The 23,825-nt window shown below is 43.3% G+C and overlaps 1 protein-coding gene across 1 annotated transcript in view; it reads left to right on the top strand.

Annotated features, from left to right (window-relative positions):
- The window catches only part of LOC109308449 (phosphatidylcholine translocator ABCB4-like), a 101,488-nt gene that overhangs the window by 61,488 nt on the left and 16,175 nt on the right, over positions 1-23,825 (top strand). The window contains exons 18-25 of the mRNA XM_019532750.1: positions 1,176-1,280; positions 1,969-2,046; positions 6,010-6,093; positions 6,999-7,202; positions 9,463-9,563; positions 13,334-13,474; positions 19,145-19,301; positions 21,220-21,417. Of these exons, the coding sequence (XP_019388295.1) occupies positions 1,176-1,280; positions 1,969-2,046; positions 6,010-6,093; positions 6,999-7,202; positions 9,463-9,563; positions 13,334-13,474; positions 19,145-19,301; positions 21,220-21,417 (1,068 nt within the window). The remainder of the gene's footprint in view (positions 1-1,175; positions 1,281-1,968; positions 2,047-6,009; positions 6,094-6,998; positions 7,203-9,462; positions 9,564-13,333; positions 13,475-19,144; positions 19,302-21,219; positions 21,418-23,825) is intronic.

Genomic DNA, 23,825 nt, shown 5'->3' with positions numbered 1-23,825 from the left:
GTGGAGAATGCCAGCCTCAAGCTGGAGGGACTGTTCCCTCTCCCACCTGCCACTGAGGAGTGGGAAGGGGGAAATCCTCTCTCTCCACCAGGGGTAGGGCGACCCTGTGAGGGGTGGGGAACTCCCACTGAGGTGCAGGCATCCAGCCAGCCTGGGGCTGAAGGGACTATTTTCCCCCTGGAGGGGGCAGCAAGGCATTGTCCTGGGCAGCCAGTCAAGGATGAGCCCTGCTCAGTTGCCTTTTGGTGCCTTCTACAATGGTCTGCAGGCTGAGAGGCATGCTCTAGCACCCTCTGGCTACTGGTATGGGCCACTGCAGGGGTCTGGTTGCCTTTCTGGTTTCAAAAGTGAACATTACTTCACTTTATCAATTCAATCTATGTAATTTGAAGAAACATGCAGAAATTGAATTGATTCAGCCGGGGGGGGGGATTTGACTACAGTTACTCTGCAATAGCATTGCTAAACAGCTTTTTAGTGATGCTGACCGCATAGTAACTTGACTACTGCACAATAGTGTCACATCATGCTTCCTTCTACATGATGCTACTGCGCAGTCAGCATCTCGTTTAGATTCGGCCAGTGTTAAGTTAGTTTAAGTTGTTTTGTTTTCTTGTCACTCTTGTGTTTTATAAGTTACTCTAGTTTTGTAATCAAGTGGACAACAATTCCAGTATTTACTGAAAATTCTATCCAGAAGGTTTTCTGGTTGCTTGTCATTTACATCACACACATTTTAATAAGTTTGTTTTGCTTTGCCCTGCCAGCTACACTGTCTTTTCCTACAGGAGAGGATGGTCAGGATAAGAATGGATCATAACAGTCTCTCCCCTCCATTCTGTACCAGGCAGCAAACTTGCTTCAATGTAGGTGTGGGAGCAGTTGCTTCGTTTTCACAATGGGAACTCCCTTGGAGATATTCTGCCTGATTCTGAGGTTTTATTGTGGAAAAGTAGTGATGAAGAAATAATTTGGAAAAATCCAGAAGTATTACATGAGATTCCAAAATTCTAAGAAAAAGTTGTGTTCCAGCATGGAATTTACTTGTTATGCCATTAATCATCTTTAGTACATACATTGACATTGTTCGTGAGTTTGTAAGACAACAAAATACAGGAAAAGATTGCATCTCTTAGTCTGATTCAATGAAATAAAATTTTAAAATTCTTTTATAGGCTTATGTAGAAAAAGATGAAACTATTGTTAGAAATACCACCGACATGTATGCATTGGTATTTTTAGGATTCGGAATCACTTCTTTTTTTACGTTTTTCCTTCAGGTATGTGTCATTATTTTGGCTGACTAATCAATGCGTTATCTCCTCAGAATGTTTGTAGTTAGCTAAGTATATAATGATGAAGCATAGTCCCAAAATTAATTTTACTTACACAGCTAGTTTATTGATTGCCTCATACCAGAAAGATGGTGCTACTGATATTCAAAATTATCTCTTTGTATGAAGAAGTAATTCACGTAAGTAAAAGTAAAATTAAAATAAGATCAAGGGGTTGCTTCAAACCTGGGGTCAGCAATCTATATCCAATCCATGAGCAGCTTGTTCTAGCGTGCAATTATGGGGCTTTGGATCCATTCAGTAGGCAGAGGGTTTGGCAGTGGGGGCTTCTCCCATGCCACAGCAGAGAGAATCAGCAGTAGTGGGGACTTGTCCTGTGCCATGGCACAGAGAAGTGGCAGCAGTCAGGTCCTAGCATCCGCCCACTTAACTGTGACCCAGCTGGGTCATTCTACCCCATAACCTAAAAAGGTTACTAGTGACTATTGTAAACCATTTTAGGAAAGGTACTTCCACTAGTTTTTTGATGGTCTGTTTGTTAAAACTAGCTGGGATATAAATAGGTATCCTTAAACTTTTAAAATGTGGGATTTTTGGTATTCACTTAAATGTGTACCTGATAAATATTTTTTATTATTTTGTTGTATAATAACCATTCTTTCATCTCAAACAGGGTTTCACGTTTGGTAAAGCTGGAGAGAATCTTACAATGAGGCTTCGATTCATGGCCTTCAAAGCAATGCTTAGACAGGTAAAAGGTCACTTTAAAACTGTTTAAGAATGTCTACACAAAGGGTAAGCATTCTTTATTGTATTAAATCAGTCAGATTTGGAGTGTAGATTAAGCCTAACTACATGAACTGAGAGAGAAAAGTGCTCTCTTTTGGAATCAAGTTCTGAAGCTCAAACTTGTTTTAAATATGCAGTTATCATCATTGCACTTCCAGATAACTTCACTTGTATCTAAGGTTCCACAGTTAATTATTGATACAAATTATAATATTTGTATCTCTGATTAACCCATTTCACTTACAAAACTGGAGGCTGGATAAAGGCCTTTTTAATTATTTTTAATTTTAATCCCAGCTAGTACAGGAGTAAGTTTGTAACTACAGATGTGTAACACCTATGTTACAGAAGTCACAGTAAAAGTTGGAAATAGTCAGAGGGTGTTTGTACACGCCATGCGATTTTCTGTTTTCCTGGTGCCTGTAGAATGCTGAACATTCAGCAGCAGCATGTACTGTACTTGTACTGCTGAGCCTGCAACACTATTGAGCAAGCCTCTATTTGATAGGCAGTGAATAGGGAGAAATAAAAACCTTTCCAGGATCTTACACCACATCCTCCATTCTTGATATAACTCTATTAATGATACCCTTGTATTGAAAGACAACCAGAAATTTGCCCTAAATCTGTTGTTGCCGCTACTCTCATTTGCTGATTTTTCTGAGTTACTTCACTTGCATATCCTCCTAGCAGGAGTATGGGGATGTAATAGTACAGTAGATAAGGTGACTTGCTATACATTCAGAAGCACATATATGTGAATCTTGATTTAGATTTGCACTGAAGGCTTCCACTAGTCAATTGAACTGTAAATGGATATGAGGTCCTTCAACTGGGGAAAACAAAAATAGCTGAAAGTAAAATTAATTACATCATTCCCCTTTATGCCGTTGGCTATAGAAACTGGTCTGTCTTAACCACAATAGCCCAAGACACCACTGGGCACATCTAAATGTGTAATTAAGGCGCATAAATAAATGCCAGCGCTTATTGCTTGAAAGTTTATTGCTCCTGAGCACTGCATCTTCACATGCACCTGGGATTGCAGCATGTTGAGCCAGATTAAAGCAGCCTCAGCTGGCAGGGGGACCAGGGGCTTAGTTTGTGAGCCTGGGGCTGCTCCCCCTGGCTCAGTGTGCTGTGGAGGGGCTGGCTGGGACCTTTATAAAGTACCTAAATGTGAGGGTACTTTAGCATGGGCCTAGCCAGCAGGGGTAGCATCTACACATGCGCTGCTGCAGAGTAAAAAACTAGGAAGCAGAATATTACTTGTATTAACTTGTAAATATAAGTACTATTCTGCTGTGGATTTCATTAGTTTACTCCTAAGAGGGGGGCCCGTGTAGACGTGCAGCATATACAACACAGCTAATTAATCTACTGCACAGTAAATGTCTTGTGTAGATGCGTCCACTGGGCATGTCTAGATGTATATTTTCTATGGCAACAGTTTACTCATGAGTACATTACTCACAAGTAAACACTTCTGGGCAGGTGTCTACACATGCAGGGAAGTGGCAGCAGAGTTGCTGCTAAAGTGGCAGCAAATCTGCTGCCACTTCCTAGGGCACTGCAATGGGCCCCTGCTGCCACCAGGGGGAACTCCAGGCCCTCCTTAAAAGCCAGTCCCACATGCTGTTCTCTGGCCAGCCACTTCCTTGGCCAAGAGCAGCTGTGCCCACCACAGGGGCAGCACACAGCAGCACTCTCCTCACTGTCCGTGCCTCCTTGTACCGTGGCTGCTCCAGCCTTTGACCCTGGCAGCCATGACCAGTGCCCTAGGCTCCTGCTAGCCACCACACTGGTTCTCCCATGCTGACCACTGTCTGTTTCATGGCCCTCTTGGCCCTCCCAGCTCCCCCAGGTCCAGCAACTGCCTGCCTGCCTGCTGTGCATCATTCCAGGGCCACAGCTGCTACCTACCTTCCACCTCAACCCCATCCACCCCATCCATCAAGGATGCTGATGATGGGCTCCAGGACACTACCACTAGTGTTGCCATTGCCCTTCTGGGCCTCCAGCCACACTGCTTCTGGCCTACTGGGCCAGTGTGGACTAGTGGCTGCATGTTGTCCAGCATACCTTGGACAATGAGAAGTGGCTGGAGGCATTCTGGATGACCTGGGCCACCTTTCAGGATCTTCTGGAACAGCTCCAGCTGCACCTGGTGCAGCAGGACACTGCCATGCACCCACTCTTCCCTGTGGACACCTGGATGGCCCTTGCCCTGCTGAAGCTGGCCACACCAGCAAGCCTATGGTACACCAACCACCTGTTTGGTGTGGGCAAGGCCACTGTCAGGGAGGACATCCTGGAGGTCTGTGGTGCCCTCCAGGATATGCTGAGGGACACCAGGCTTTGTGTGTATGACCCCCTGGCAGTGGTGCTGGGGTTCCACAGCCTGGGATACCCCAAGTGCATCTGGCCCCTACACAGGACCCACTTCCCTGTCACCTGCCTGCCCCAGGGTGACTGCCCCTATTACAGCTGGAGGGGATTTCACTCTGTGGTGCTCCAGATAATCATAGACCATTGCAAGGCCTTCATACACATGAGTGCCAGCTGGGTAGGCAGCACCCACAACACCCGTGTCTTCAGGAACTCTGGCTTGCCAGCCCTGGTGCAAAGCAGCTGTTTGGTGCCGGACCTGCAGCTGGGCATTATGATGGTCACACCCTTGCTCATCAGGGACCCTGCCTACCTGCTCCTGCCCTGGCTCATGCAGGCCTACTCTGGCAACCTGGACCCTGGCCAGGCCCACTTTAACTGGTGCCTGGGTCAGACCTGTGTCCTGGTGGAGTGTGCCTTTGGCCGCCACAAGAGCCATTGGTGCACCCTCATTGCCTGCCTTGAGTTTTCCAAGAACAACCTCCCCTGGGTCATCATTTCAGCCTGTGTGCTACACAACATTTATGAAGCCCCAGGGGTGCTCTTCTGCGAGGCCTGAGCGGAGGACACGTGGTAGCAGGAGTGGCAGGTGGTAGGCACCACCCATGGAGGCAGCAACAGTGGTGGCCCACCCCTGCCAAGGCACCAGGAGAGCCGCGCACCTGCCAGTGGGGCCAGGGCACTGAGTGCAGGTGGCGCAATGGCTGACCACCTCCTCCAGCACTCCCTGCTCTAACCCACCTGCTCTGCCCCCCACGGACCCCCCAACCCAAGCCTGCCCCTAGCACCATGTTCTTCTGAGACATGTCTGCAGTGAGCAAGTTTTTATTTCCCTTACATCAACCAGAGCCCCCCTCTCCTCTTCCTCCCCAGACAGAGACCCTCAACCACCCAACCCACCTACATACAATAAAGCACCATCTTCCCCATGAAAACGATCTACAATGTCCAATGTGTGTCATCCTGGGAGGGGGGGGGTGGTACCTAAGGGCCAGAGCCTGGGGACAGGCAGCCAGCACCCAGGGGCTGTGGATCTGTCATGGCAGGTGCTGGCCTGGGCTCCCTGAACTGCTGGTAGAGGGTACAGCCAGGAAGCTGGGCAGGGCAGGCTGCTGCAGGCCTGAAGGGCCCTCCTGGGGGTACAGGAGCTCTGGAAAGCCAGAGCTGGAGCTCAATCTCTGGCAGGCTGCCCATGCCACTCTGGGCAGCATCAAAAAGATGTGCTGAAGCGACATAGTGACGATACCTTGTACAATTGTATTTGGCCTGAGATAACATAGTGCTATTGGTGTTAATGCAAATTAATGGGACTTGCACTTAATGCAGTTTATTTTGAATTGTAACATATAAGGGATATGGAATTTGATTCACTCCAAAAATAAATAAATATATAAATGGAACCCTCCATACTATACATCATGTTGTCAAATAACTCAAATTGAAATGATTTATTTTATGCAAACCGAAATTTTAGTGTGGGGTATTTAGAACACTAGAACATTTTTTCAGATTCTAAGACATGTGTTTTGTTTTGTAGGACATCAGCTGGTTTGATGATCCTAAAAACAGTACTGGGGCATTAACAACAAGACTTGCTAATGATGCTTCCCAAGTGAAAGGCGTAAGTGGCATATATTATATTGGCATATAGCAAAGTTACAGTAGAGATTTGTTTTGCTAGATGGCAATTCTTATTTTGGTGTCCATTGCAAAATATTCTTATTTATTAAAGAGTTTTGGGTTTCACACCATTGAAACATATAATAATGCTAGATATTGTGATATACGTTTTCAGTATAACATTCTGGAAGATGTTTCATGGCTGGAGCATTACCACTTTCCTATGCTTTCAATTTTGCTCTGAATCTATTAATCTGAGAACTCTATTTAAAGTTAACTACTTAATCAAACCAGATTTTTATGTAGCATGTGTTGCCGTAATTAGTGTTACAATCCAACGAAGTGCCTAAGCATGTGCTTAACTTTAAGATAGTGAATAGTTCCATTACATAAGTAAGTCTACTGACATGCTTAAAGTTAGGCATCTGCTTAACTTAAGTACTGAGCTGTATTGTTTCTTTTATGATAAAAATATCATTAGCTCAAGGTCCCGCTTCCTCTCCAAATGAGGCCATTGTATGTTCCAAGAGACTTGGCAGATTTGAAGTTATAGTTGTAAATACAAAAACTATAAACTATATAAACTCCCTGTTTAAACTTTCTCCTCAAAATGCTAAATTATAACTGAAAATCTGGAGTGATCAGAGGGAAACTTGGGGTTGGAGAGAGGTATTACTGCAAACAGCAAAAAAAAAAATATCTAGGCAGGAAAATCATCTTTGAAAGCATGTGGCAAAAACTCTCCTTCTAGCAAAATTAAAGCACTTTCAGGTGTGCTCCAGAAAATAAGCCTGCACCAGCTTCTGGATCATCTAGATAAGTATTATCCATGTCTAATGTTCATGTTGCCTTTCTACACAAAAATATGCAATACAGTTGTTTTATTTGGGTTTTGGTTTCTTTTAGGCTACAGGCACCAGACTGGCTTTAGTTGCCCAAAACATAGCTAACCTTGGGACTGGAGTTGTTATATCACTGGTGTATGGCTGGCAGTTGACCCTTTTGCTTTTAGCCATTGTGCCAATTATTGCCATCTCAGGAATGATTGAAATGAAAATGTTGTCTGGACATGCAGAGAAGGATAAGAAAGAACTGGAAATTGCAGGAAAGGTGGGTCCAATGAAGCTTAACTTGCTTAAAGGTACAGTCCTGTCATATAGGACATTGGTAATAGATCAAAAGTACATTGCTTCTAAGGAAAGTCACGCTCCATACTGTTATCTTATTTTTCATTTACATATTGCTGTACTTGCTAGATAATGAACTTAAAACTAAGAGCATATTAGTTGATATTATTTACATTGTTATAACACCCAGAATGTGCAATGGTATCTAATGCACAATTCACACAATCATAATCCTGCCATGCTACATGTGTATCAACACGTGGCAGGTACATGGCGTTGTGCCACTTCAGGGGCAGTGGCTGCAGGGTGCAGAGCTCAGCCCACAGTGGCAGACCACCTCTGCCCTGTGCACAGATTTGGGGGGCATATGCCCCCCAGGCCTCCGCCAGTGTGCACGCAGTGGCGGGAACCCACCCCGCCACACCCCCTGCAGCCCTGGATGAGCCACCCAGGCGCTGAGCGTCCTATGACCCACCCCAGCCCTGGGGCCTCATTCACCCCAGCCCCACTCCCTCCCTCGTCACAGGGGCTTCAATATGCTCCTCCATGTCCCTTCACTACAACAGACTTACCTGTTGTGGTGGTCAGTGCTGTACATGCTGCTGGGCTACTGCAGGCTGTGGCTGCATGTCTGTGTCTGTGCGTGCCCCCCCCTACTGCAGCCGCCCAGAGCCCATGCCCAAGCTGCCTTGTGGCCCACTGTGCTGCCACTACTGCCCTGAATTTTGGGGGCTAAGCCCCGCTAGCCCTGGACTTCCACCACCTATGCTTGTCAGCTGCAGGCCTGGCAGCCAGTGGTACACCCCTGCCCCAGCCACAGGGGAGCACTTGACTAGGTGTTCAGTTAATGGTGTGATTAGACGAAACTACAGTTATTACACATTTTTTGTGAAATAATTTTTAGCTTATTGCTTGTTTTATTACAACATTCATTGGTTGAACGTATACCTGGGCTACAACTTAAGGTTAATCATGCCTTAAGTGTAAGGTGTAAAGGGGGCCTGTAACACACTTTCTCTTTTGCTATCAAAAATATTACTATTCATATTCAATAGCTAAAAGTAAATTCCACTGATATAATAATGGGCTCTGAGTCAGAGTTTCACAAGCATCACAAGATTCCTAATAGAGATTGTTTGCCTAACTCCTTAGCCATTTTTCAAATAGCTATCTGCTCCCCCTTATCTGTTTTATTTATTATACCAATAAGGGAAGATTTTCAATCTCAAAGCCAATGGGAATTAAATGCCAAAATGCAGTGAAAAATCTTCCCCTAAATGTTCAGAAGTGTGTTGATAGTGTTGAAGTGATGTCATAGCTGTGATGGTCCAGAAAGCAAGAGGCAAGACTTTTTGTGGGTGATATCTTCTATTGGACCCACTGCATGGTTGGGATAGATTTAAACATATTTTTTGTACTACCATACCCTTCCTCAGGAGAAACAGACACAAAAGAGCTAATAGGAGATGGAACAAGGGCTTGTGTAAAACTCCACATGTAAATAAAAACAGGATATGAGAAATTGGTGAATGGAAATTCTGTACGGTTCCCAGTGCAGCCCCAGGCTGGGAAAGCCCAGCCACTGGTCCCAGTCTTAGGGCTACACTTTTCCAAACACCCCACCCCCAGCACCAGGCTATTTTTAGCCCCCCAGCCTCTTGCTCTCAGCACCCAGAGATTAGCCAGCTCTCCCCTCAACCTCCCCGCCCCCCATCACACAAGCTGCTCCCAGTACTGATTATAGCAGCATTCACCAATGCTGGGGGGAAGGAAATAAGTCCCAGCAGAGTGAGGGGTGGGGGTTTAGGTTTGCTGTGGCGGGGTCATGGAGCTAAAAGTTCCCCCAAACCCTCCGGCAGACCCTGCAAGTCCTCCCTGATCCTGCCAAACCCTCCCAGACCCTACCAACCTCTCACAGACCCCACCTACTCCGCTGATCCCCCTGAAGATCCTGTCTGCACCCCCCACCACTCCTGCTCATCTCCCCCATCCTAACTTACCTTAGGTCCGGTGGTTATTTTTAACTTGATCTAACTTCCCCCTTACCTTCCTGAATGTTTGTACTTAGCCACTATTGCTTCTGTTACCCAGGCTAGTCATGCTGTAGTAACATCTTGTATTGCATTGTAGACATACTCTATGTCACTTAATAGTTAACCCAAGCTATGTTTACCAGGTTAGAATTAAATACTACTGTGCAACCTTGTTTTTTCACTAATGAACATGTCCTTTCTGCAATACAGATTGCTACTGAAGCCATAGAAAATATTCGAACTGTTGTTGCTTTGACTCAGGAAAGAAAATTTGAGTCTATGTATGGACAAAATTTGCAACTACCATACAGGTAATATATATATAAATATATATATTTAAATTAATTCAGACTCTTGGTTTTGGAATTGAGTGTAAATTTTCACTAATAAACTAACATGATAGACTAACGTTACAGGGTTGTAGATTGTAGCCATGTTGGTCTAAGGACATAGGCAGATACGGTTCTTTGGGTGAATCTGATATCTTTTATTAGACCAACTTAAATAGCTGGAACCATTTTTCTTAGCAAGCTTTTGGGTTTAAAAACCCTTAGGCTGAGGAAGCATCTGCAGTTGGTGTGCGCTTCCTGGATGGAATGAATAGTAAAGAGGCCAGCCCAAATAACCTTTTCTATCATAACATGTAGCAGGCCAAACCCACTTTGGACATAAAAATATACTATATATTTTACTTCAGGCAAAGTTAATAAAAAATAATCCTTAATGTACTGTTCTTTGAATAAATGATACCATTGTATTCTCTTATTGTAGTATAGGCAGTCCTCGGACTTAAGACAATTGGTTCCTGAAAAACACTTCTTAAGTCAAAACAGTGTAACTTGGAACCTATTTCCCCATAGGAAGCAATGTTACAAATGGGGGATTGGTTTCTGAACCGAGGCCCAATACCCTATTTTCACCAAAAATAACCTAGAATGTTATACTCAATCAATTATAGATGAGTAATATAGCTACATTATTGTATTTATATTGTAAATAGCAATCATATTGATTTGGAAAGACTTCTTTGAGGTGACTTTGCTGGACTTTTTGAAGGGCTCTTTGCTAGAGTCTTGTCAGGAGTCTTGGCTGCAGGCTTTTCTGGAGTCTTGTCTGCTTTCTTAAAGAAAGTGCCCAAGGAAGTTTGGACAGATGTTCTCCAGGAAGATGAGTGATGAAGCAAACTTGTTCGCTGGCATGGCGTGGTGTTCTAAAGTCAAAACTGATGACAGAAAGTTGAAACAGGGTGTCAATTTGTAAACGTTGGAAGTGCGAAATGCTATAACTCGAAAGATTGTAAGTTGAGGACTGCCTGTACATGGTACTCCTGTTCCAAAGCGTTTAACTGCTACAGGAGCTATTTTCTAAAATAGAGGTTTCCCTCACTTTATGCTGTACATGCGTTCCTGGAAAACAGTGCATAACTCGAATTCACATAGAGGGAACCCACTTTACCATGTAACAAAGAGGGATACATTCCAAGACTTTGACTGTACTGACCCCCAGACCCATTTCTACCACTTTTACAAGACAATTTTGGTACTCACCAACAGCAGACAGTTCACAGAAGCACAGAGTGGTGGTGAATGTTACCATAATAGGGATGGTAACTAGAGAAACATGTGTCACAGGCAACAAGCATGGAGGACAGATCCACACAGGAGACTGTATTTTGGTGCACATCACTCCCACAATGCACCGGACAAAGCAGCTGACTGCGGGCTTTCACCATACTGATCACATAAGAGTGAACTTACCTTGCATATAACACAGTTTTGGCATTAGAAGGGTCATTGCATAAGAGTAAATTCACACATACAGAACTGCATAAAGCAGGGGAAACCTGTATAGTCCTTTAATCCATGTTGATAGTCATAAGCCTTGTTTTCTAGTGTACATATAGTTTTATTAGCCAAAAGTCTACTTCTGCATGATTACTTCATTAAAGCCAGTGTAGCTTTGCCTGGGTAAAAACTACAAAGGTAGATCTCAGAATTAATTAGTACTTTCAGTATCAGGCCACTAAGCATCTCAGGTGTTTAATCAGCTTCACATCACAGACAATCTAAAGCATCATCAAGTCATTCCAAATTTCAGAAAATACTGAGTACCAACTCTCCAAAACACAAAGTGAGCACTCAGAATTACTTTCACTTTGGAAAAATATAGGCATACATCTATGCTGCAGAGATGTGATTGCAGCCTATGCAGGTATGTCCATGCTAGCTATAATCCTTCCAGGGTGAGTTCAGTGGAAATGAAGATTTCATTACCCTTTCTGTAACTAAATGGCAGTTTTCCAGTTGCCTCATTGGAATTTTTTGGTATCTTGACAGATTTCATTTCTTACTTCTGCACTGTAAATATGTTAGTGTGCACACAATCTGAACATGTGCAGTAAGCTGCATACTGAACCAAACTCCATGACTAATGTGTGTTAGACACTAGAAGAAAAGGCATGCCCTCCCATGTTTTAGTTCCCAGCAATTGAAATTTTGCCCACAAAGTAGGAAACCCAGGTTTTAGGCCCCTGTCATTTATAAGGGACTTACACCTGTGCCTTTCAAATTGGCCAAATATAGTGCTCCAGCCACAATACCACAGGCAAGGCACCAGCCAGACCCTTTCCAGCATTACTTTTAAAGCAGGTCACCTGGGTAGCCATGTGAGGGATGTGGAAGGCAGTGGTTCTCAACCTTTTGGGGCTTAAGTTACCCCTGTTTGGACATGAGACACCCCTCCATAACTTTTGTGAACTGAGTGGCACCCAATTTCAAAAAAATATTTATATTTTATAGTGCTTACTTTCTTGTAGAGGAGCCAGGCAGTGGGGGTGAGGGAAATCAGCAAGACAGGGACAAGCTGGAGTCTGCAATTATCTGTTTATCTCTACCTTGTTGCATGCGTCAAAGGATCTGGTGGCACCTCAGGGTACCACAGCACCCTGGTACAGAATCATGGGTATAGGGCCAGGAACAAGAGAGCCAGTTAGACAGTGTTTGTTTCAGTGAAATGACCTCTGCTCTGCAAGTGAGCAGGCCTTCAGTTCTAGCTTAGATCCTTACTCCCACTAAGGCAAAAAAATTCTCCACTGCTCTATTTTCTGTCCAATGAATATTCAATGCAAGATACAACTTCAAGAGGAGAGGAGCCTGGGTAATGCCTAAATTCTAGTCTTATGCTGGGACATTAGAAAGATGCTGATTCAAATATTCAAAGGTCTATAATCCTGTTTCCTGGGTATGTACCCTCAATATCTGAGCTAGGCACAGGGAGAGTGAGGGGAGGAGAATAAATCTTTACAGGGCTCTACTCTTCCTCCTCGCTTTTCAGCTATTAGGATTAAATCAAGAGAGGGACTTCCTCCTCTTTTTTTTCTGGGACTGTCAAATTAGGCACCTAGAGATGTAGATTTGTACCTGCCTGACCTGGCCAATAGCTCTCTCTGTGTACATGTGTTTATGTGTCTACACTGCAGGGGTAATTCACTGAGTTTGTAATACTAAGTGCCAAAGAATGACACAGAGCTAGAAAATGTTCCTTTCAGCCCGCAAAGGTTAATGGAATTCTGCTCTAGATGTCATGGTCTTTGGTATTAATTGATTTTAGCACAGTTTATGCTCTGTCACTTTCCTACTCCACGTCCACATTTAACCAGAAATTACACAACATTGTTTGCAAGGACAATCAGCATCAGCATGATAGCTCAGGTGTTTTGATTAAATGACAGTATTCTTATGTTATAGTTGGCATAAAAAATTAGTTTTGGCTGAATTATTTTTTGTTTCCTAAAGAATCCTGAAGATTTGTTGTGAAGTTGTACAGTTTCAAAAGTGATTATTTAATTGAATCCTTGAAAGATATAATTGCATCACACTCTGATCATTTTTTTCAGGGACACAGGATTCTAAAATATATAAGAATGTTGTACTTTTAGGTCTCAGTCTAAGCTTGGAGATTGCTTCCTCCAAAAATATTACACAACTAACTATTGAACACTGAAGTCAATACAAGCAAAGGGCACTTAATACCTTCTTAGAAATTAAAACATAATTGTGAAAATACCTATTCTTTGTTACAGAAATTCTGTGAAAAAGGCACATATCTTTGGAATTACTTTTGCCCTTTCCCAAGCAATTATGTACTTTGTCTATGCTGGTTGTTTTCGATTTGGTGCCTATCTAGTGAGAAATGGACACATGCAGTTTAAAGATGTAATTTTGTAAGTATCTCTATTGCAATTTAATTTTTTGTCCCGATAAAGAAAGATGGTTGTATATTGCTACAGGTAGTCAGGTGTGTTTTTCTGTAGTCAGGCAGAAGACAGGCTGGGTGGCACAATTTTATGGATACAGTAGAACATGGTTTAAGAATCCTCAGAGATAGCCATGAAAAAAACAGAAAAGTTCTTCTGTCCCCAGCCATTTTTATACTCTAAAACAACAGGTGGGTTTAGATATGCCCTTACTTATATCTCTGTAATTTCTTGGAGTCAGTGGAATATTGGACAAGTCTTTACTCTGCTTCCATGGACAGAAAGATGGTTTTTAAAACAGATCCAGCTGTGTTTTAGGGGAGCCAGAGAAGTCATTTGCCTTCCCTGCACTCTGCTTTAAAGGACTGGCATAAGGAATAATTGGGATCAAAGAGCTGTAGAGAACCAGAAGACAAGCTACTACAGGAATCCCTGGCTTCCTTTTCCTTTCCTCTTCCACTTAGCAGAAGAACATATTACAGCCAAATTCCTATAAGGCTGCTAACTTCAGAACAGTACTGTTGGCAGACAAGGTTCTTTGGGTGAATCTGATATCTTTTATTAGACCAACTTAAATAGTTGGGGGGAAAAAAAATTAAGCAAGCTTTTGGGTTCAAAAACCCTTTGTCAGGCTGAGGAAGTTTCAGCAGTTGGTGTTTGCTCTTCCTGGATGGAATGAAAAGTGAAGACGCCAGAGGCTGGGCTGATGTGCATACAGTTAGTGAAAAAGTAGATCGAGGAGTCAATGCGTGAGAGACAGGCTGGGTGGGGGGGAATGTCTGTTGTATTTTGGAGATGCTATGCAGAAAAAAAATCTTCAAACTTTAAACATATGCTGGATATGAAGATTTATGGGAGTTTTTAGAGATGACACTTGGATTATGTGAAAAGTAGGCAGATGGTAGTGTTTTCTCAGTAGTGAAGGATGGAGATTGGGAGGAAGGCATGAGGCAGAAGTGTGGAGCTCTGTTTTAGCCGTGCTGAGAGCCTACAGAGTCCACATGTGATTAGAGCATTACTTTGCTATGTACTATACAAGGAGACAATAACAGAAAGCCCTTATCAGAGTGCTTCAGCCTAAACAGAAAAGACAAAACATTGTGCAAGAAGAGTGTTACCATCATCCCTGTTTTAAAGGTGTGTGGGGCACTGGGAAATTATATGGCCTTGAGACAAGTCATAAGTAAAAAATTTCCATTGGCAAATAGATATGTACTGTTACACCAATGGTCTCCAACCTTTTTAAGTAGAAGATTGCCTTTGGCACTTAAAAGCAACCCAAGTTCTACCATGTGTCTCTGCCACCAACCCCCCATGGCCTCTGCCTGGCAGGTAAGTCTGTGGGGAGGGAAGGGGGGTGCAGATCAAGGCAGAGGGAGAAAATATTATTTGGGGGTATGCCTCCACAGCAGGTAAGTCCCACCTGGCTGGGGCTCCACTCAAGTTACCCCATGCTCCTGCCTCTGTGGCAGTGTCCCTCATTGCAGGGCCTCGATCTAGTTCCCATCCCTTCCCTTCCCCACGGACTGACCTGCTGGGCTGGGGTGCTCATGTACATGAATGCAGGCACTCAGCTCCCACCCCAGCCTTGAATCAACTCCAAGGGGCTCCAAGATCTACTGCAAGAGGCTCCGAGATCTATCAGTGGATCGAGATCCACTGGCTGTGACCACTGTGCTACACTCTTGTCAGTTATTAGCAGGATCAGGTGACTTGCCTAAGATCACTGAGGAAATTTCTGGTACAACCAGGGATTGAAGCTATATCTCTAGGGTAAAATCCAATAATATATTTGTAGTCAAATTTAATGGGACCAGGATTTTTTCATAGTCCAAAAAGCCATCTTGCCTTTAATTTATATTAACAGGCAGTGAAGAAATACCAGTTGCAATGATTCAGATTGAGGTTAAAATAACAACAGGCTTCAACTTTTCTGATCTGGAAAAAATAATCTGCTTTTGGCAAGGGAGAAAATAGGGTGACTTTATAGGTATTTTTACTTGTGATGTTTTTAATGATACTGAGGTACAACGGAGAGGAATAAAGGCACAATTTTGAAAAAAAAATGGCTCTTGCACGTTATTGGTTTTCAAATTTGGCTCTGGAAGATGATTGTGGGGGGGAGAATTCTTGAATTCTTACAACCTGGCAATAACAAGCCTATAGCTCTTAAATACAGGATCGGCAGGGTGAGAAACATAATATCATACAAAAATATGATATTATTTCTTCTACAGCTGCTGTTTTGCCTTGTCCTGAATCCTAGCTCTCACAAAGATATCCTTTTCTCCCTGCACTTGCCCCTTGCATCCTTTCCTTCATAGCTGCATAGCTTTGGATGAGCAGTTCTTCTGGATTCAACTTATTCTCTTTAGATCAGGGTGACCCTTGATCACTGCCAAGCCAACACGTGCTATTTTATTTTAGAGGGAGCCTAGCAATATTTTCTTTTTTTCTTTATGTTTCTAGTTCCTGGAGTCATGAGATTACACATGAATCTCAACTTTATTCATTTTTAAAACAAACATTGTTAGTTCTCGTGGTTATAGAAGAAAAATTAAGAACTGGCCATCCAAGACTCAAAACTGAAAGGCAAATTATAAGCACAAAAACTTACTATTTTTCAAAATGTCCTCTGACTATCTGTGGAAGGGTGACAAAAGTCATGATTTTTTAATGTTTGCGGTAAACAATTCGTGAACATGGTGTTCAGTTTAGAGACCCAACTCAAGGCTCCCTCCTTCAAATAAAAAGAAGGCCACCCTTCCATAAGGAGGTAAAGGAGAAGGGCCATCAGCAGCTGGAAGTATAAATGTATAGGTGTGTTTTTGTGGTGGTAGTGGGTAAGAGTATGTGAGAGAACACAGTGAGTGGGTATTTTCAGAGGTGTGTATGATAGATAACAAAACATTTTTTCCATGATAATAAAATGTTTGTGATTGGTTCTGTTAAGCTTTACTTCTGTTGTTTCTTTACTTCCCAGGTGACTGTGTATTGTACTCATTACACATATTTATATAGGCTGCTTCTTTGTAAATAAATACTCTGCTGCAAAGATCAGTACTAAAACTGGTTTTAAAAATCCTAACTAAATTGTCATCTGAGCCACTTTCTTTGTACTGAAATATGCTTACTATAAACACAATACATAAAAGTAATTCAGCTAGATATAATAGAGGCTTGTTGTACCTAGGATATTGATGAATTTGGATATAAATTGCACTTACAGTGTCAAAAATTTCCCCATGCAGCTGCACTTATGGCTACTATAATACGTTAAGCTGCCTTGAATGTTAATTTCCCATTGAATTTCACAAAATCCAAGTTGCATCAGTTATTTATTATTAATATTTTAACTAAGAACGGGCTCAGTAGTGCTGGGTATGGTACAATCGCAGAATAGTAGAAAACAGTTCCTGTATTGAAAAGTTTACAGTCTAACTAAACAAGAAAGACACAGGGTTAGGAAGAGGAATAGAATACACAACAAAAGTGAAATGAGGGATAGGCATAATAGCATTATGATTTTTGTAGGATCAGGGAAGAGAGAGGCTAGGAGAAAAGACAGAGGGAGAGGGAATAGAAAGGGAAGTAAGAAGCTCAGGGTATGGGAGAAGAGGGTAAAGGGCAAGTGTTCAAAGAAACCAAGGTGAAAGAATTGAGTAAAGGAGGGGTTGGAGCAAGCAGATGATCAGCACAGAAAAAACAGCAGTAACACCAGTAGAAAATGCTCTGAATATCTGAGATTGGTTGTGTTTGCAGCTGTTCCTACCATCTGCAGACTTTTTAGCATTCTCTTTTCTTCTTCCCCATATCCACTATCTCACTAAATCTTTTCTGCCTTTTTGATACTGCTAAAATACTTTTCCATATGCAGGTCAACTGTCCCCTTGACTCCCATGAATTTCTCTTCTTTAGTTTTCAAGACCTCCCCACTCCCCATCTCTTATGGTTGCAAAACTCTGTTGCTGCTGATGTTATCTTTTTATTCTGATCACATCACCCACCCCTTCTTTGCATTTCTCCATCACTTGTCCTTATTTTACGACATTACACTGAATTTCTTTGCCTCCACCCAAAGTTCTGTTTTAATTTCTATTAATACTTTTGCTTCCTGTGGCACTTCCCAGTATGCCTTCCCCCTCACTGCCTCTGGTTCCCTCTAATTTTGCTCTCCTTCTGTGCTGTTGCCTCCTACTCTGGAATACTTTCTTAGTTGGCAAGAACATTCTCTCTTTCTTCAAACAATCCCTCCTCTTTCATCTTTCTCTTTAATAATCATACTTTCCTTTTTTTGTGCCACTGCCCCATACCTTGTCTTTTATTAATCTTACCTCAACTAGTCTTGACAGGGAAGATTTATCTGTTTATAGGGCATGGTAGCTTTGCTATGTCAATGAAATACGCTCAAGGGCACACATAAGCAAAAATAACATACTGCAGCTTTTTTATCCAATTTACTGGCACATTATTTTTGCAAAAGGTTGCTGTTTTGTGTTTTCTTCATAATCTTTTAAGCAATGCATTACCAAACAGAGGATTTTAACTGCTCTTGCAACAGTTACAGTTTCACAAGCAGTTTGTCCCACAGATAGAGTTCACTGTGTGAAATGGCAAATCACGAGTTTCAGCCACAAGTTGCAAACAATTTCACCAAGATGTCAATATAATTATTCTAAGAGGAAACTGAGGCCCAGAGAAATTACCATGGCCATAGGGTGATCATGCATTGTGTTTTTGTTGGCACTGTCCCATTTTAAACACCTGTCCTAGGCATCCTCCTAAACTCATGAGTGGAACACCCAGAACAGATGTTAAAATGGCCCTGTCCTGAAGAAAACAGGGCTGTTCCCTGTTCATGCTCATGCTCACAGTGCTCTGCAACCTGCCCACCTCCCACTCAACAGAAACTGGAGCTTGGAGACAGATAAGCATGCCAGAGAGTGAGGGCAGGGTGGAATGTCCTGTTTTGTGACAAGGAAAATATTGCACTTCAGATTTTCCCCATGTCACGTATTAAGAAAAGAATAGAAACAGAAGCCAGGTTTCCCTCACCTCTTATGACAATAAACGAGGAGGGCAAAGAGGAATTTAGTTCCCTCCCCTGCCAAAAACAAGAGGAAGAAATAAGGATTCTATCAATAAAAAAGGAAAGCACTGAATTTGGGAAAGAATGTGGATATATCCAGGGGTGATGCATAGGAGGTTCATGTGGATGCACGTGCACCCCCTGCATGTGCCAGTGCACCCCCTGCAAAAAGGTGCTGCTGACATTGTTGGCAGTGCCTGTGGCCAGTCACTGCTTGCCACCCCACCGCCGGTGGCGGCATCTGCGGGTGGTCCACGATTGACCCTGGCTGCCGTCAACGCTGCTGGCGGCACCTGCAGTAGCTTCCTGCTCACCACAGCCATACTCCCACCACTGCTGCCATGCGCCCACCACTGCCAGCGCAGCTGTGCCTCACTAGCCGCTGGGGGCACGCACCGTTCATGGATGTATCTATTCATGATACAAGCCTGCTCATTAACCTGACGTTCACAAAAAAAGACTGATTATGCTCTTTGCCTGTCCTCAGTATTATATGTATTCATGTTAATAATTCATACTTCACTGTCTCTTTTGGTTTGTATTTACAGGGTTTTTTCAGCTATTGTATTTGGTGCAATGGCACTTGGACAGAGCAGTTCATTTACTCCAGACTATGCCAAAGCCAGGATGTCAGCAGCTCATATGTTCATGCTGTTTGAAAGGGTACCCTTAATAGACAGTTACAGTGAGGAAGGACTGAAGCCTGTAAGTGAACGATGCAAATTATATTGCTTACTTCTGTAACCATTCATGACTGTTGATATTTTTCCCACCTTCTCTCATTAGGTATTTTGATTAAACTGATTTTAGGGCCATTAACCATAAGACTAATCCAAAAGAAACATCTCACTAAATCCTTTCCTGTCTTTTAGTATTGCTAAAATTTACATACAAGTCAGCTGTCCTGTTGATTCCCATAAACTTGTCTTTGGTTTCAAAACCTCTCCAATAAAGAGCTGAATTTTGCTTCATGACTCAATGGACTATTCATGCCAAACACTTTCTTGTTGAGAGCTCTCTGTACTGTCCGGTGCACTGACTATAGGACAATGTAGCAGGGGTCTGAGATTCTTCCTATCATGCATGACAAAATGATCCTGGCATGGACCTTGGATAGTCAGGCCCTGTTTCACTTTTTATTCAAGATTATAATAAGAGATAAGTGAGCTAGAATAATTATCAGATACATTTAGTGAAACTACCTGAGTCACTTGCAGACACAGACAGCCTATAGCATATCTGTGTGTGTACACAGAAGGTATGGACAAATCAAATGTACAGCAGCTGTCTGTTTACTCCCTTTTACCTATATCTAATAATGGAGAGAAAGAAAGAACGAGAGAGATATGTATATGATCCACCTCAGGGTAGCAAGGTAAGGCATGCCAGTATTCTAGGAAGTGAAATGACTACCATTAATGTCTAGTCACCTCTGATTCCTCAGGCCAAGAAACCTGTTACCCATTTATAGCAAGTTGTAATCAAGGCTGCATTCAGCATAAATCAAGGGCAGGCAAAGTACTGCCTGGGGGCCAGATCCAACCTGCCAGGCCATTCTATCCAGCCTATGGGGCCCTTAAAAAATTTAGAAAATTAAAAGGAACTAGCAGCAAGGCCTGCCTAGCCCTGCCCTCCCAGCCAGAAGCCTTCTTCCTAGAAGAGGCTTCTGGCCTGGGACCGTGGGACTGTTCTGCTTCCCTGAACTAGAGAGGGGTTTAGACAGTTTGCCAAAACTCGGTAAGCAGCCCTCCACCCAAAATAATTGCCTGTCCCTAGCATAAATCCAAGGCCAGTTTCATTCCTCTAGTGATTTAGCAAATTACGCTCCTCCATACCCCTGTTTACCCAGGCTATAAACAGGTATTGCAGTGAATTAAAAAGGGGTGTGACTGCTCATAGTAAATCTCCACCTTCTTCCAATGTGAAGTAATTTGTTCATTTGTTCATAACCTCTGTCACTTTCTCTTTCCCCGTCACACTCTCATTCCCAACCCTCCTCAATTCAGTACCTTCAGTTCCTACAACAGCCATAGATTCACATGGCATCTTTGACAGCAAAGATGGTTGAAATTTGCTCCATCTCATTTTTGAATTGTAAATGATAATAATGAAGGGTAAGAAAATTGTTATTAAGATTTCCTATGAATTATAAGTTTGACATGTTATGCAGGTTAAGCTATTTGTATGTTTATATAATAATATTTATTACACTGATTTTATTGTTGGGGGGGAAAGTGTTAAAACAGAAGGATTGCTTTGGTTTGGAGGCCAAGACTATAAAAAAAAACCCTTGATTTCCAGTAGCCAACTTGAATCAGTCCCCCTTTTTTCTAAGAAAATGTTGAACAAGCAAGCCCTCTTGGAGTATCAGAAGCTGGGCACCTAAAATTGTTATAACTTTTGAAGAACTGGTCTTATTTTAAAACTTGTTTGAAGCAGAATTGCCAAAATTTAAGGGTCTTTTCAAAATATTTTTTGAAATATCACAGAATGGCCAGATCCCAATAATATTAAAATTAACTGCAAAATTCCCATTGATTTCATTAGTAATGCTCAGCACCTTCTTTTAGGATCTGCCAAAATTATCCTACATATTGATCATATATAACCTTTTCAATTATAGGAAATATTTAGTGGCAACATAATGTTCAAAGAGGTGACGTTTAAGTACCCAACTCGACCAGAGGTCAAAGTGCTTCAAGGTTTGAATATTAAGGTAGAAAAAGGACAAACCTTGGCTCTTGTGGGCAGCAGTGGCTCTGGGAAAAGCACCGTTGTTCAATTGCTTGAGAGATTCTATGATCCCCTTGATGGAGAAATGGTAAGTAGTTGTTTGTGAAGATCTAACTTTTAGTTAAATTATAACTTACCTGTTGTATTCTTGTTAATGGAGTAGAATGCACTAGATATTTTTATATTTTTGTAATGTTCAAAAAGATTAGGTGTAGGTACTATTGAATTTTCAAGGTTCTTCACATATAACCACAATAAACAAAGGGAGAATGCAACTTTTCCCCCATCATTTTGAGAACTTACTGGATGGTTGAGAAATGCTACAGCAGGGGTGGGCAAAATATGACCCACGGACCAGATCTGGCCCACCAACTCATTTGATCCGGCCCACAGGCTGGCGCCCACTAATTAATTGTGTCTGACCCCACTCGCAGCTGCCCCTGTTGCGCTCTGCATGGGGCTGAGTCCTGCCTTCTCCCACCTGGAGTGTTGCCTGCTGTGCTCCCAGCTTCCCTTGCCAGAGGGCGCCATCCCTGGCCAGGATACACAACTTCTGGGCAGGGCTACTGCTGGTGCTGCCCAGGGAACTGCTGAGCTCCCTGGGCCTCCAGTGACTCTTCCTCCTGTCCCTGCTGCAGTGCCTGGGGCAGCAGGTAGGGAGGGGAAGCTACAGCATTGAGGGGAGCAGGGGTCTGCCTGCAGTTCACTCTGGTCCTGCTTGTGCATGGCTGGGCTGGGGAGCATGTGTATTGGGGGTGGTGCTGAAGAAGCTCACCTACTCACAAAGCCCCACCGGGCAGGCACAGGAAGTAGGGCTAGAGCAGGAGCCAAAGTGAGCTTGGTGCAGTCTTGCTGGGCAGGTATGCGACAGAGACCAAGGGTGCCAGGCTCAGTTGCCTGCCCCTCTTCTCCTCTCCTAGGTGCTTCTCTTGCTGCCCATTGGTGGCAGCTGCTTTCCTGCCTTTTGCAGCACACTGGGAGCCAGGCAGGCAGTACTGATCCCCTTCTACCTCCTGCCGAGGCACTGGGCTGAGCCACATCACAAAGAGCAGGCAGGGGGTAAGCCCCCTTCATGCCCACACCCAACCCACCCAAACCCCAATCACACCCCACAAATGTACCCACACACCACACTATACCCAGACACATATGCCACCCACCACCACATACACCCTCTACCCCATCACACAATATACAAGCAACCCCTCCACGCCCCACCAGATGAGGCAAGAGGAAAGACTTCCAATGACAAAGGTAAGGCATTAGGGGATGGGAATTCCAGTTACAAGATGGGCGAGCTACCCTTGCAGCCCTCAACACCTCAACAAAACTCATTAAGGAGCCCTCCAGCCAAACAAATTGCCCATCTCTATGCTACATGCACATGATTTAGAAGCTGTGCTGAATTCGGTGCAGAAGACTGCATTGGATCAATGATATTTTGTAGGGGGTCTATAATAGCTAAATACTTACAAATGAATAGAAATGTTATTAGAGATGAAGATCTACCTATATGCACTCAACATGTATCAATTCCTTTTACATTCTATATCTTAAAACAGCTGAAAAATAATGTTTTTGTTTCCAAAACTCAATTTATGCTACTTAAAATATGCTCAGACACCATGATTACAATAATGCTTCCCGTATACTTACAATGATCTTAGCTTAAAATACATATAAAATTGTGTATTGTTTCCTAGTTAATTAACATTTATAAAGCATTTTTTGTATTATTGTTATGATCTTCCTCCCATCCTTGGCTCCCCTTGTAGGCTTACATGGCTGGGGCTCCTAGCCATGTCCCAGCCGCAGCTGGGACTGAGAGACCTGCCAGGTGTGGGGACTCAGTTCCAGCATCTGTGGGTTGCTGCTGTGATCCCCTAGCCCCAGGGATGCATGGAGCACACCATATAGCTGGAAGTCTGTGGAAGGGCCCCTGCAGCTAAGAGATTGCAGTGGCTGGGGTCTCGCACTCTTGGGGAGGTGTTGTGTGGGACTGGGATAGTGTAGTGCAGAGCCCAAGCTGGGCATGTGAATCCCAACCCCACAAGGGATCCAGCCCAAACTTTTGTCAACTGCTAACAAAATGGTTTGTCTCCCTGCTTGCTGTTCACTCTATTGGCACTGAGTTGACCTTTCATGCACTGGTTATGCCCTTGCATGCCCAGATTACCCCAGGGCACAAATTATGCCTCCCTTGGTTCCAGCTGTGCTTTAGGACTCTAATTGTGGCCTCTAGTCTCATTCATCACCACACCCATGACTCTCAGACATTGCCCACTGCCTTGCTTCATCCTGTGGCCTCCATTCCACCCCTAGAGCCACACTCTGGTCCTCTGGTATCTTAAACACAAATTGCAAACATAAAACCAACAACCCCTAATGTAAGTTAGTACTCTCACCTTGGGTCTCTATGCTCTGCAAGCTCCTGTCTGTGCTTCCAGGGTCCCTGCAGCCACTCATGCAGAAAAGAGCTCTTTTCTGTCCAGGGAG

Source organism: Crocodylus porosus, unplaced genomic scaffold (genome assembly GCF_001723895.1).
Source record: "Crocodylus porosus isolate Cpor-Errol unplaced genomic scaffold, CroPor_comp1, whole genome shotgun sequence".
Classification (NCBI taxonomy): Eukaryota; Metazoa; Chordata; order Crocodylia; family Crocodylidae; genus Crocodylus; species Crocodylus porosus.
The sequence above is the reverse complement of the archived record's forward strand: the minus strand, read 5'-3'. Positions and strand labels throughout refer to the sequence as shown.